The following is a 12790-nucleotide window of genomic DNA, read 5'->3' on the forward strand; positions in this document are numbered from 1 at the left end:
CCGCCCCGCTGCCCGGGGGGCGCGGCCCCGGTAACCCGAGCGGAGCTCGAGCCAAACCCGGGCTGCGGGTCGATCCTGCCCCGCCCCGCAAACTCCCCGCCGCGGGGGCTGCGGCATCCCCGGACTGCGGGTCCCTGCCGCCCGGCCGGGGCCGCCGGCACCGCTGCGCTGCGCTGCTCTGCGCTGCGCTCCTCCCCCCGCGGCCGCTCGCTCGGAGCCGCCCCTGCGCCGCGCCGCCAATGGCTGGCGCCCGCCTATATCTAGCGCGGAGCTGGCCCGGCCCCGGCCCCGACCAGCACAGACCATGCCAGGCGCAGGCGGGCGGCGGGGACGCGGCAAGGCGGCGGCGGCGGGAGCTGCAGCGGGAGCGGGGCGCCTTTCCCGGCGGACGCCCGCCCGGCCGGCCGGCGACTGAGCGCGGGCCGGGCCGGGCCGGGGCGCGGCCGGGGCGATGCTGCCTTGGAAGCGGCACAAGTTCGAGCTGCTGGCCGAGGCGCCGCGGCAGCCGAGCAAGCCGCAGGGCTACGCGCGCAGCCTGCGCCGGGCCGCGCTGGGCTCCCTGGCCCGCGCCTGCCCCGAGCGCGCCCTGCACCGCGTGGGCAGCATGTTCCGCTCCAAGCGGCGCAAGTTCCGCGTCAGCAGCGAGGACCCGACCTACACGGCGCTGTACCTGGGCAACGCCACCACGCTGCAGGCCAAGGGCGAGGGCTGCACCGAGCTGGCCGTGGCCAAGATCTGGGCGCGCAGCGAGGCCGGGCGCCAGGGCACCAAGATGAAGCTGACCATCGGCGCGCAGGGCATCCGCATGGCGCACGCCGAGGAGCGCGAGCGGGAGCGGGCGCTGCGCCGGCCGGGCCACCTCTACCTGCTGCACCGCGTCACCTACTGCGTGGCCGACCCGCGCCTGCCCCGCGTCTTCGCCTGGATCTACCGGCACGAGCTGCGCCACAAGGCGGTGACGCTGCGCTGCCACGCCGTGCTGGTCTCCCGGCCCGAGAAGGCGCGGGCCATGGCGCTGCTGCTCTACCAGACCTCGGCGGCCGCGCTGGCCGAGTTCCGCCGCCTGAAGAAGCGGGACGACGCGCGGCACCAGCAGCCGGCGCAGCTGGCCGGCGAGCAGAGCGCCCCGCTGCGCAAGCTGCTGCGCGCCCAGTGCTGCTACAAGCCGCCGGCCGAGCGCAGCCGCGGCGCGCCCAGGCTGGGCCCCATCACCGAGGACCTGCTGGGCGAGGAGCAGGAGGAGCGGGCGCGGCGCTGCGAGTGCCAGGACCTGCTGCAGGCGCTGGGGCCCGGCGGGCCGGGCGGGCCCGGCCGGCTGGAGGGCCCGGAGCTGAGCCAGCTGATCAGCGAGCTGGGCGAGCTCAGCCTGGGCAACGACCTGCAGACGCTGCGCGCCGACCTGCGGGTCACCCGCCTGCTGTCCGGGGAGAGCACGGGCAGCGAGTCCTCCATCGAGAGCAGCGGGCCCGGCGGCCAGGAGGAGGCGGGCGGCCAGGAGCCCGACACCGGCTGAGCCGGGGGCGCCGGCTGCCCGGGGCGCGCGGAGATGGGGGGGTCCCGCCCCCCCGGCTGGTTTTTGTTCTCGCCGAGAAGCCGCCGGCGAACAGCCCCGGGCTGCCCTTCGGATGCAGCGGTACTGCCTGCCCCGGGGCCGGGCCGGGCCGGGCCGGGCCGGGCCGGGGGTCTGCACAGAGCGCGGCCGGCCCCGCGGCGGGGGGAGGCAGGAGAACAGAGACAAAGGACGGCCGGCTGGGCTGGGAGCGAAGGGGAGATTCGTGCAATGCGCCACACTCTCGTGTGCACTCACAAGCCGGGGTTCGCTGGGGGGGCGCCGGCTGCCTGGCCCCTTAGCGGAATGCCCCAGGGATCAGTCACAGCAGCGGCCTCCCCGAGTCCGCGCCAGTTCCAGCTCTTTAAAACAAATCGGTTTTTCCCTTTTCCAGTAGGAGCGAAGGGTTTGGCTGTCTTGGTGCATGAGCCTTGGCCTGTTAATCTGAGAGCCGGGGAGAGCTGCCAAATCCTCTGAGAAGCCGGCTTGAGGGGAGAGTGCTAGACAGTGCGTTTTGTTTACAATGAAAGATTTAATATTCCAGAGGGAGTTTTCTTCCTTTTTATAGGTTTTTAACAAGTCATTCCATGCCGTGCTGTTGGTAAGAGGTGTTTGCACTGTTGTGAATCTTTGCAGCCCTTCTTCTTCTTGTTGTTGTTGTTGTTGTACCTGATCCCCTCTTTTCCTCTCTCAATGGTCTATATCTTTTGCTATGCAAAAGACAAATGTCAGTGTGGGTGTTCACGTGTACATATGGGGGAAATGTATAGCCAGTACATTTGGTTATTTTTAAGGACACCACCGTTGCGACCTTTTCTGTTTGCACACAAGTGGAGATAATAAAGATGACAGTAATTTAACAGCACTGGACAGGAGACGGCACTTTGGCATCTTTTGTGTGTGTTCTTGTAAAGAGCAGGGCAAAGGTCAGCTCAGCTCAGAGCCGCTCTGAATACCGCTGTAGTGTGTGGGAGTGTGGACAGGCCCTTTCCAGGTTTCTGCTGAAGCAATGCAACGTTGGAGCAAGGGGCAAGTGCTGCACGGTCCGACGTGAGGTGCCTTTTACCTGCCCCTGCCCCTGCCCCGTATTTTATCACACACTCATAATGGGAACGGTCTTTACCTACACGGTCATAAGAGGAATGTGTATAAGGCCTGGTATCCGTGCAGACTGCTTCTCCTCCTAGCCTTACCGCAGAAGGTTGGAGCGGTGGTGGACTTTTAACCATCTTAAAATGACTTTCTGGCTGGTTTGAAGACTTGTCACTCTGGCTGGCATCCGTGTGAGGCACTGTGTCAATCTTCGCTGCCCTGTCCCCACCTAAACACACCAGGATGGGAGGGAGGCCCAGTTTAGCACCGTGCTCCACCCCACGGGGGTCTCACAGATCAGAGGAACAGCTGCTGACCTGGGCAACTTCCTCCGAGCTGGCAAAATGTTTATTTCTGCTGTAAATCCCAAAGCGCTGTCCCTTGGTGGGGCTCCACTTGCAAACTGCGGTGACTCTGCCAAAGCAGCAGCCGGCTCCGATTCCTCAAACCCGGGCAAATTTCATAACCTAACACGAGATAAGCCATGAAGTCAATTAGCCAGATCCCTCCAGGACTGCTGGGTTATTTTTAGCTGTAAATCTGTTTGTAAGCAGCAGGTTCCCCAGGTAGCAGAGATCTTCCGGGTTTCATTTGTCCCAGAGTGGAGGTATCAATTAAGCAATTAATTAGTCAGACGTTTCCGATGTGTAAATATTTTCCACGGTGACTGTGCCATGGCTGAGGCAAACACAGAAATGCCAGTGATGACAGGAGCAGGCTGGCCATAAACGGCTGGTACAGTCCACAGTCCTTGTGCCAGGAGCCAGTCTGTGAGATTGTTACTACCTGGTTAAAACACGTTGCAAAACCCTTCGCCAGGCCAGTGCCCTAGAATGATCCAGTCCTAGGAAGGAGAGAGGGTGTCTCGTTTCTGCAGGAGGAATGACTTTAATGATGGGCGGAGGGAGACTGACCCCGGAACCGAGCTGTGGGGGTTGAACAGGTTTCATTCACAAAGGGACAGTGCATTCTGATGTCCTCCTTTTTTATAGGGACCGGCCTGGTATTTGGCGTTTTGTCTGAGATCGGTGCCTGTTACCCCCTGCCCCATCCTGGGTTTTCACACTTGCGAGCTACTCCCCCTAGACTGATCGATTGTCAAATACACAACTCATTGAAGTGAGTTGTAAAGGCATTTGATCATCACGGGGTAAGATTATTTAGAGCCACCTGTCCCTTAGGGCCCAGTCCTGCGGCCTTTAGGCAAAATTCCCCCATTTAATTTCCTCAGAGTGCTGCCTGAGTGAGGACTGCAGTGCTTGGACCATACTGTGAGAGAGAGAAATCGGGGTGAAGCTTTGAAAAATGAGGGGAATCCTGGAGCAGGGGTTAGGGGGCTCCTGCCTGCTACTCTCAGAGGTGGCTCTGAATTACCAGGGCATCTGACCGCTTTGGAGAATGTCTCTTTGAAATCTGACATGGGAGGCGCCACTTCACATTTCCCTCTGGCACGAAGGACACCACTGCATAAAGAGATTCTTGGAGCACAAAGTGAACAATCAGGGAGAATCATTTGTATTTATTTATTCCAAATTTCTTAGACATAACCCTAGGTGCCTACCCGCTGCTGGGGGCACCTGTCCTGTCAATTACAAATGGCAAAATAAACAGGGCTCCCCATCACCATATCTGTCTCGGGCCACCCCCTCCACCCTCAACAGCCTACGAGGGGAGAGAAAAAAGATGGGCTTTGCTCTGTTAAAGCAGTAAGGGGGATCTGTTTCTTATTAGGTGTGTAGTAAGCAAAGCTCCTTCATGGTCTGATTTACCCTCCATCCAAACACCAGCTGCAAGGGACTGATAAAGTAATGTTTACTTTTACATAATCTGTGTTTGCTTCCGTGCACTTCAGGGCACCAGCTCCATCAGTGTCTTTCCCTCCGAAGTACAGCGTTGGCCTCTGCAGCAGTAGGGAACAGCTGTGAGTCTGCAGCGATGGGGAAGCCTTTTAATGAAATACGGTGCAGTGCTATCGCACTCTGCAAGGATAGCAGCACCAGAGGCATGGCCCGGTTCACACTGACAAGGATGGAAGGGCTCCCGCTGATCTGATTTCACTGGAAACAGGTCAGGCCCCGCTTGTGGATGGAATCATTTGCAATAGACAAGAGGCACCAATTTGTTATTTTGCCTGTGCTAAAACCATCTCATTAAAGCATTTGAACGGGATTTATAAAAACCTCACCAAAACCAAGGAGAGTTCTGTGGCACTTTGAAGACTAACACATTTAATTTTAGCAGGCGTACGCTTTCGTGAGGCCCAGCTGACTTCCTCAGCTGCAGAGGTAGAAATGAGAAACACAGGATCATCATACACATCTACAAGTGCATAGAGAACAATGGGGGAGGTGGATGAAAGCCGGGTACTTGAGGGCTAATGACAGTCATTGAGCAGGAGGTGAGAATGGGTGAGCAAAGCAATTTACCTCCTGTAATGAGAGCCATTCCAAATCTCCATTTAAACCCAGTTGGAAGGTGTCAAGTTTGCAGATGGGTTCTAACTCACAAGTGTGCTGTATGTGGTTGCTCTGTCTGCCTGTACTGGCTGTAACCCACCTGTGGGGTCAGGCACCCTGACTCTGAGTGCACTGCAAAGAGCTGGGCCAGTTTCCCACATGGCAGGTTTGAAGAAGCATCCTTGGAGCTCCGGGAGGGCAGAGGGGCTGGGGGAGGAAAGGAAGAGCTGGCCTTTCTTCTAGACCAGCATCAGAGAACACCCTGAGCTGCTAATTGCTTTGCTTTGCACATCCAGCCCTGAGCGTGTTGGGGTCCATTGGACATGTGCGAATTTAGAAGTATCTCTAGGTAGATCAAAGAATGTAGCTAGCCCCGGGGGTTACACTTGTAATGCCGAGGCAGGACAAAGGGCTCCACGTCCTGGCAATGGTCTCTGGACGAGGCAGCTATTCCGGTCTCAGGCTATGTACACACTGCACGCAGCAAATCCAACACACTAAACCCAGCCCGTCCCGCGGCGTGGCGCTGCGTCAGCGGGAACACGGTTCCCACCGGCACGACGCAGCGCCGTGAAGACACCTCGCACGGCGGAAGTCAAGAAGTCGAGGGGGGTACTCGGCGTAGCTGCACACCTCCCGTCTGCTGCTAAGTTCTCAGGTAAGTGTAGACCTGCCCTAGACGGGTGTCCGAATGTGCTGAGATCATTGGTGGTGATCAAGGATCTGACCCTTACATAGCACCCTTGGGGTTTTGGCACTCAGGCCCTGTTGCTTCGGGGGGTTCGCTGAGGCACTCCGGCAGGAACAGGTTCTCAGCCCTCTGCTAAGCCGGCTGGATACTCCCCCCGCCCCCCCGGTGCAGTCTTGAGGGACGAACGCAACTCCGGAGCATCAAAAGAAAATAGACACATACAGCTAGTTCCATCCCAGCCACTGGCTTCTCTCCCCTCCGAGGGGCCCTGGGTGGGTCCTCGTTCAACTGACAGGCCATGGGCTGCCCAGCACGGTTGTAGGATACAGCCCCTGGCCAGAGCGTAGGCGTCCAGGCCTCGCTGGGAGCTCGGCACTGCTTCCCTTCCAGAGCTACCCACCCTGGCACTGGGCTGCCTCCCTTCCTGGTGTGACTTGCAGAGGGGTGGGGTGGGGCTACTCCAGCCAGAGCATCACCTTCACCCCTTGCAGGCTGGGGCAGGGTTTATACACCCAGCACTGGGGGGTGACCGAGTGCAGTTCTGTGGTCTCCGTGCAGTGGTGACAGGACAGGTGCTCCCTGACACCACCTCACTTGCACCCTGGTTCTCAGCCTCGTGGAGAAGCCTAGGACGGAAGGGGGTGGGGTGGGGGCTCGACTATGCTGGTGCTTCCAGGTCTGAGGTGAGGCACCTGCCCAGGCCACGTGGGAGCATGCACAGGCTCTGCTTGTGCTGTACCTGCTCTGCAAGTAACCAGAGCCTGGCTTTCCACCTCGCTGGCTCCGGGCGCCTGCACTTGCAAAAACCTCCACCCCCCAGCTGGGGACTCAGGCTCTGACGCTGCTTATGTGTGCGGGCCGCTAAGGGAGCCCACTGCTCCCTGAGATTCACCTTGGAGACACAGTGAGGAATCCCACCCCGGGCCCGGCGTCTCAGAGGCCAATCAGCAAAGGGGAAGTGAAGCAGGGTCACTGATGTGTTTGGGCTGTGGGGTGAGATCACCAAATGGGGAGCAGAGGCCTGTGAATTTGCCAGTCGAGCATCCCCATTAGCTACTGGCATAAATGACTTCCCTGGCCTAGGATGGATCGTATCAGCCGCACGTTTGGTCTGACTTGCCTCCTGCCCTATCCATCCATCCATCCATCTGTCTAGCACTAACTGCGCTTTGACAGGGCAGACAGCATGTGGTCGATTGGGCAGGAAACAGCCCTATCAAATGACACAACGACAGACAGGACAGTGATCCTGGCCAAAGGACACGCTGGAAAGATGTGGTTTATAGATTTTCATCGGCCGGCTAGAGCATGTGACTAAGACGCAGAACGGCTGGGTTCTATTTTTGTTTCTGCCACTCACTCCATATGCAGCCTTTGGCAAGTCAACTTCCAAATTACACATCTCTGAATTCTTTTTACCATGTTCTATTCAAAACACTGCCTACGATGCCTATAATTGAAAAAGAAGAGACAAAAATAAATACTTGTTTCTATTTCTTCCCCTGTTGGGTGACTGAGCATTGTCAGCCTCAGTTTCCCCTGTCTAATAAGGGCAGGTCTGACCCTGCACGCACTTAATAGGTCTGAGTAAAGTTACACACATGCAGAGATGTTTGCAGGATTCAGCACTAGTTAGTTTTCCTTGTCCTGTGTATGGGTCCTTCACATGGAACAAGGGAGAACGAAACGTGACGTAAACCCACCGAAAGGGGCAGGGGGAGAAGTGACAGTTGGGGGGCCTTGACATGATTTTGAAGGTTTTGTGAAATTGGTTTCAAGGTTTAGACTTCAGCACGACCTCGATTTCAAGCTGCCGGTGTCCTTTGAAACGTGGGTAGCACGATTCTGACCTGCCTGCGAGGGAGGATGTGAAAACAAACGTTTAAAAGGCGCTGTAAGAGCATCGGATGCGAGGCTCTGTGTAAGTGCCTGGTGTCATTGCACTGCCAGTCACAGAGCAGGCAGGCAGGGGGGAGGATGTGACTGGGTAGAACGATGTACAGCGTTCACGCTGCACGTTGGTGAGAAATATGGGGAGAAGGGGGAACGTGTCCCCCCTACAGCCAGAATGGAAATGGCTAAGCCTCCCCCTCCCCTCCCCCCCATGGGAAGGCAGCAATGCAGATGCTACAATTCTTTAAATATAGGCCACGATGACTCAAACGCCCTAGCTGGCAGCCGCTTGTGCTGGAAAACAGACCATCTCTGGCTGCCCTTTGCCTGGTGTGGGTTGGTCCCGGCGATGTAACACAATGCAATCCTCCCCTTCTCCAACCCTCGGACATCAGCCAAACCAGCATTATTAAAAAAACAGCCCCCCCAAACCGTCTGAGTGGAGGCAACTTTCCTGCAGGGGAGCAGGCCGGATGGCAGCAGTAGGTACGAAAGATTAGCTTTACATTCTACAAAGTATTTGGCAGGTCCCCTTCCTGGCAGTGCTGCCGGTGTTAGTGAGCTGGTGCCACGGGTGCAGACCAAGTGTGCTAGCTGTGCACAAGAATCTGCTCCCTGGACTGCAGCACCCCGCTGCTCTGTCATGGCTATGATCGCAAACCCTGTGTGCGTGTGGCCGTAGGAGGCAGAGCGTACGTGCCGGTGGGTGTGGTGTACAGTTTTTATTGGCACTGATTGGGGTGACCTGCATCACACAGCCCTGGCTCTGCCACTCATGAGTTCTGCAGTCGTCCCAATAGCACCCGTGCCAATGAAAACTCAGGACCCTGTGCCGCGCCGCTTGCTCTGGGGCAGGGTTTGCTCAGGCCCCAGACTTCAACACAGGACAAGTATTTCAGAACATGTTTAAGGAGTTTTTAGAGTGGGCCTGGCTCCAGTTCCTGCTCCGGAGCCCGTCCTGCCAAGGGCCCAGCATTCGTGGGACCTGACTCCGCAGGAGAAGAGAACAGGCCACACACAAGCCAAAGCCAGATGTCCTGCGGAGCACTGAGCCAGCGCCCTTCTTAGCTCTCTGACCCACCCTATAATTCTCCAGGGCTCCCCAGCACAGGCCACTGCCAGCCAGCCGGGGGAGGAGGCCTGCAGCACAGGGTTCTGTGATAGTTCTTTTAACCTCTGTGTGACAGAAGGTGAAATGCCAAGCGGTGCGTGTGCTTGTTACCTGGAGCGTCAGGTCTGGCTCTGTGGGAGGATTGGGTAGGGGTGGGGGGTCAGAACTGTATATGGGGAGTTTGTCCAATGTAGTGCCAGAGGGGAGGTGTGAATTGTTACACAGAGGCCCTTTCTCCCCACAGTTCATTAGTCACTGGAGTTAAATAAGAGCATTAGGCCATAAATGCCATCCTTCCCAGGCTCCCACCCTTCACTCGCTGATCATGTCTCAATTGTGCTGCTTCTCCAGCACCCGTGAGTGTTCCAGGCCAGGACAGACTGGCATGTCAAAAGCCCTGCAATGTAAAAGCAGCAGAACCTCCCTGCATTGCATTTTTTTCTCTTTAAAAAAAAGTTGGTCAGCCCTTCTTTCTACATCCCAGAGAAGCTAAGAGAGCATGAGCCCAATTCCTTCTCCCTCTGCAGGTCAACTCTCATATCAATACGGCCCTCCCATGGGAAGAGGAAGATGGTGTTTGTGCATACAGGCAGCTGGGTGGATGAGCTGACCACACAGGAAGGGTAGAAGACACCCAGGAGGAGTTAGATGACTAGGCAGTGTGAGATTGCAAGGGCAGAATCAGGGCAGTTTATTCACTGGATTGCAGTTCATTTAGCATCCTCTGCCATCCTATATAGTAACAGACAAACCTCAGATGGTGTTTGTTCGTTGGTGACTGAAAAGGGGCTGGTGATGTGAGTAAAGTCATCAGGATTTGGCCCTAGTCTTTGAAGCGATTGGGATCTTTCAGGGTGAAAGGCTCATGGACATAAACAAAATCAGCCCCCTTCGTTACAAACAAAATGTAGATGTTCCCTCAGCAAAGAACAAGGCAGTGCGGGATTCCCGGCTTATCGCGTCAGCATGCAGACAGGGCAGACAGATTCATGTGATAGTAATCACCAGTGGTCACATGGTGATCAGGATGGTGGCTGCAAATTGTAAAAAAATTTCTTGCATTAAAATATTGCTAGTGCTGTATTTGAAAAAGAAAAGGCTGCTCCCAATCTGTGGTGACATCAGGCTGATTTGTCTGGGAGGCTAGCGCAAGATGAGCCCTGTCCCGTCCATCGACTCAGCCCTTCCCAGCCCTTCCCAGGTGCTCAGGCCTGACACGAGCCTGGGAAGCGTTTGGCTCAGAAAGGGGGTTTGGTTAAAAGCAGCGGGTGGGAGAAGGACCAGTTCCTGCTCCTCCTGAACTCAGTGGTAGAACTAGTGATGTCAGAGCAAGCGGGGCCGGCTTGCGTTTTCCCTAGCGCTCTGGATAATGATTGAGTCCTTGGAAACCCTACTTGTCAAACCGGCTGTCTGCTCCATTGGCAGCAGGAACCTCTGCTCTGCGACTGCGGACATGGGCCTGATCCTGCCTTCAGCCAGACAGCGTGACCCTGTCAGGGGCTGAGCACGCACAAGTCCCACAAGGCGAGCGGAAGGGACTCAGTATGGCAATTTCCTGCCCCACCCTTGGAAACCCTCATGGGGTTAAGTTTACGTATCTCTGGATCCATTCTATGAAATGGAGAAGTTGGGTCTTATTCTGGGCCAGGAAGAGCAAAGAGCTCCATCGAACAGGAGAGTCTTTGGGGACAATGTACGTGGCGTGGATTTCCTGGGAACGAGGGGGAGGTGAATTCAAACCTAGCCTTTTCCAGCTACGCCTGAGACAGGGCACGTGTCTGCCTGGAATCTGAGGAGAAAAGCCGGCAGCACGTAGGAGAGGCTAAGCTGTTCATGGGGATGCTTGTTCTGAGCTGCGGCTGTTCCCAGCCTGAACCCACAGACAAACCCCGGGGGTTTGCAGGACTGCCCCTGGGAGGTGTCAGAGTCGAGGTGATCGCTGGTAAGCTTATTAGCACGGGGGAAAGGCTCTTTTCTGGTTCTTAATGTCTTCTCGGGAACGCTTTCACTTTAGGAATAAATACGCTTGCGTCCACCTGCGTGGGGACAAAACCATCAGCTGTGCCCAGCTAGTTTTGCAGCCCTTCTACACGGGCTCGTTTATTCCCCTGCACACAAATACCAGAAATATGGAAAGTAAAAGTGACGGTCCTGGCCTGGACTGATACTGCAGGGTCCTTTAGACCCCTCAGCTCAAGGATCACAGCCCACCCTTCACCTTAGAGGGACCCAGGGTCTACCTCTCACTCAGGGGAGTGTGTAGGATTTACACAGCTGGGTTCTCAATGATACCTTCCAGCTGGGACTTGGAGCCAGTCACTAGCTGCTGCTTCGCTGATTCCCAACACCTGTCTGCTGGGCTGCTCCTCCGGCTGGGACTGGCTGTGCCCTGGCTCTGCAGACCCTGCTCCAGCTTGCTCAGCAAGGGCTGTTTGGCACCTCTGCTCCTGTCCTGCTGGGGCTACGCCAGCGTAGGCAGGGAACTGTGCGGCTTGGAAAACCCTCTCTCAGGAAGGAGCGAGATGTGGGTCTCTGCTGAGGAGAGGTGACATCTGAGGAGCCGGGAGCCTAGAATGGGTGCCTTGGAAGGACCACGGCGGGGAAGACAGGTGCAGTTGCCTGAACTGTGATTCTCGGCATTGTGTAGCAAGCTCAAAGGAACGCCCGTTCCTGGTATCTCTCAGGAGAGAGTTGGTAGACGTGAATGTGGGGTGGGGGAAAGGGAGAGACGAACTTTGGTGCTTTTTCTTCCTGTTTCCCTATATAGGGATTTTCCAGGAGCTGTTCTGGGGCAGGGGCTGGTCCTGCCATTTCTGCACTCAGCAATCTGCAGACAGAAAGCAAAGGCAGACTCCTGCCCTCAGCCTGCTGCCTGCGCTCCCCCCAGGCCGCTAGCTGAGATGTGCTGTGTGCACGCCAGGGGGAACTTGGCCGCAGTGAAGAGCTGAGGGTGCATCATTGCTGCTGAGGGGAACACCCCGGGCCTGAGGAACAATGCACTTGTGCGGCTTGGTTTGCGTTAATTAGCGAGTGCGCTGCTGGAAGGGAGCTGAGCGTCTCTTTAGCAAAGAGGTAATTGGGGCGTGTCGCAGAATAAGCCCAGACTAAAATAGCCGGGCGTAGGGGTGCACGGCACGCAGCGTCACCACCTGTCTCCAGGAATTCATTGTCCAAAACTGGGCCTCAGTTAGAGATGGGCCAAACCCCGGCCCTTGGCTCTGACCGATCAGCCATCCCTTCTCTGGAATTGCCGGGCACGCTTTCATGTCCGGCTGTCAATTTCCTGGCCAAACCCCTGCCTACCTGTGACTGTTCAGACAGGAAGTAGATCTTCGCGCTGGTTTGTAGGGGCACAGCTGGCAGCGCTGGTTTGTAGGGGCGCCGTGCACGCTCCCTACAGCCCTGTGAGCGCAGCACTCGGGACTGGCAGTGCCCAGAGGCTGCTCGGTGAGAGAAGAATCTGGTTTGGGAGAGGGGTGCCTCCCCCGCAAAGGCAGTGAGTGAGGTCAAGGTGGGCAGGAGAGAGCAAGAGAGTCCCAGTGTGCATGACCCAGTCAGGCCTGGATTTAATTCCCTAAACCAGTAGGAGCAGAGCCATGGACCCTTTGACAGGCGGGCAGAGATGCCCTGAGCTTAGAGTGTATCTTTCCCTCGCTCTCGCCGCTCCTGGCACTGGACCTATTATTTTACCACTGGGGGGCTGCCAGCCTCTTCTGCCTCACGCTTGGGAGCAGATCTTCCAGAAAGCCCACTGAGCTGGGTGCAGCAGGAGGAGTGCAGGACACGGTGCGGTGGCCTTTGGCGGACAGAGCTCACTTGAAATGCGAAGAAGGGGTGCAGCAGAGGAGCAGCCCGCCACTCTCCATGCAGCCCTGCCTCTGCAGCAACCCTCTGACCCATGGCCAGATCGGTCTCGTCAGGAATGAGATGGTAGCGCTTCCATCAAGGGGCTGTACAGCTAGGGCCAGGTCCCATTGACTTCTGTGGGCACCGAAGGC

At 56.9% G+C, this 12790-nt stretch overlaps 1 protein-coding gene and 1 long non-coding RNA gene across 4 annotated transcripts in view; both read left to right on the plus strand.

Moving 5' to 3' along the window:
* Nucleotides 1-440: 440 nt before the first annotated feature.
* Nucleotides 441-3164, plus strand: FAM43A (family with sequence similarity 43 member A). The gene has a single exon (XM_067542825.1). It carries the CDS (start codon nt 452-454, stop codon nt 1511-1513), a length of 1062 nt encoding a protein of 353 aa, XP_067398926.1. The 5' UTR covers nt 441-451; the 3' UTR covers nt 1514-3164.
* Nucleotides 3165-11023: 7859 nt separating this feature from the next.
* Nucleotides 11024-12790, plus strand: part of LOC137149362 (uncharacterized) — a 62413-nt gene continuing 60646 nt past the window's right edge. For 2 of the 3 annotated variants that reach the window (XR_010918760.1, XR_010918761.1), the window contains exon 1: nt 11024-11401. This is a non-coding gene — a long non-coding RNA (uncharacterized lncRNA). The remainder of the gene's footprint in view (nt 11402-12790) is intronic. The other variant, XR_010918759.1, reaches the window with a different exon arrangement.

Source organism: Emydura macquarii, unplaced genomic scaffold (assembly GCF_026122565.2).
Source record: "Emydura macquarii macquarii isolate MOO-44397 ecotype Brisbane River unplaced genomic scaffold, CSIRO-AGI_Emac_v2 contig_729, whole genome shotgun sequence".
Lineage (NCBI taxonomy): Eukaryota > Metazoa > Chordata > Testudines > Chelidae > Emydura > Emydura macquarii.

Excerpts from the sequence above, each read along its gene's own strand:
- FAM43A (XM_067542825.1), top strand. The coding sequence starts at position 452 with ATGCTGCCTTGGAAGCGGCACAAGTTCGAGCTGCTGGCCGAGGCGCCG.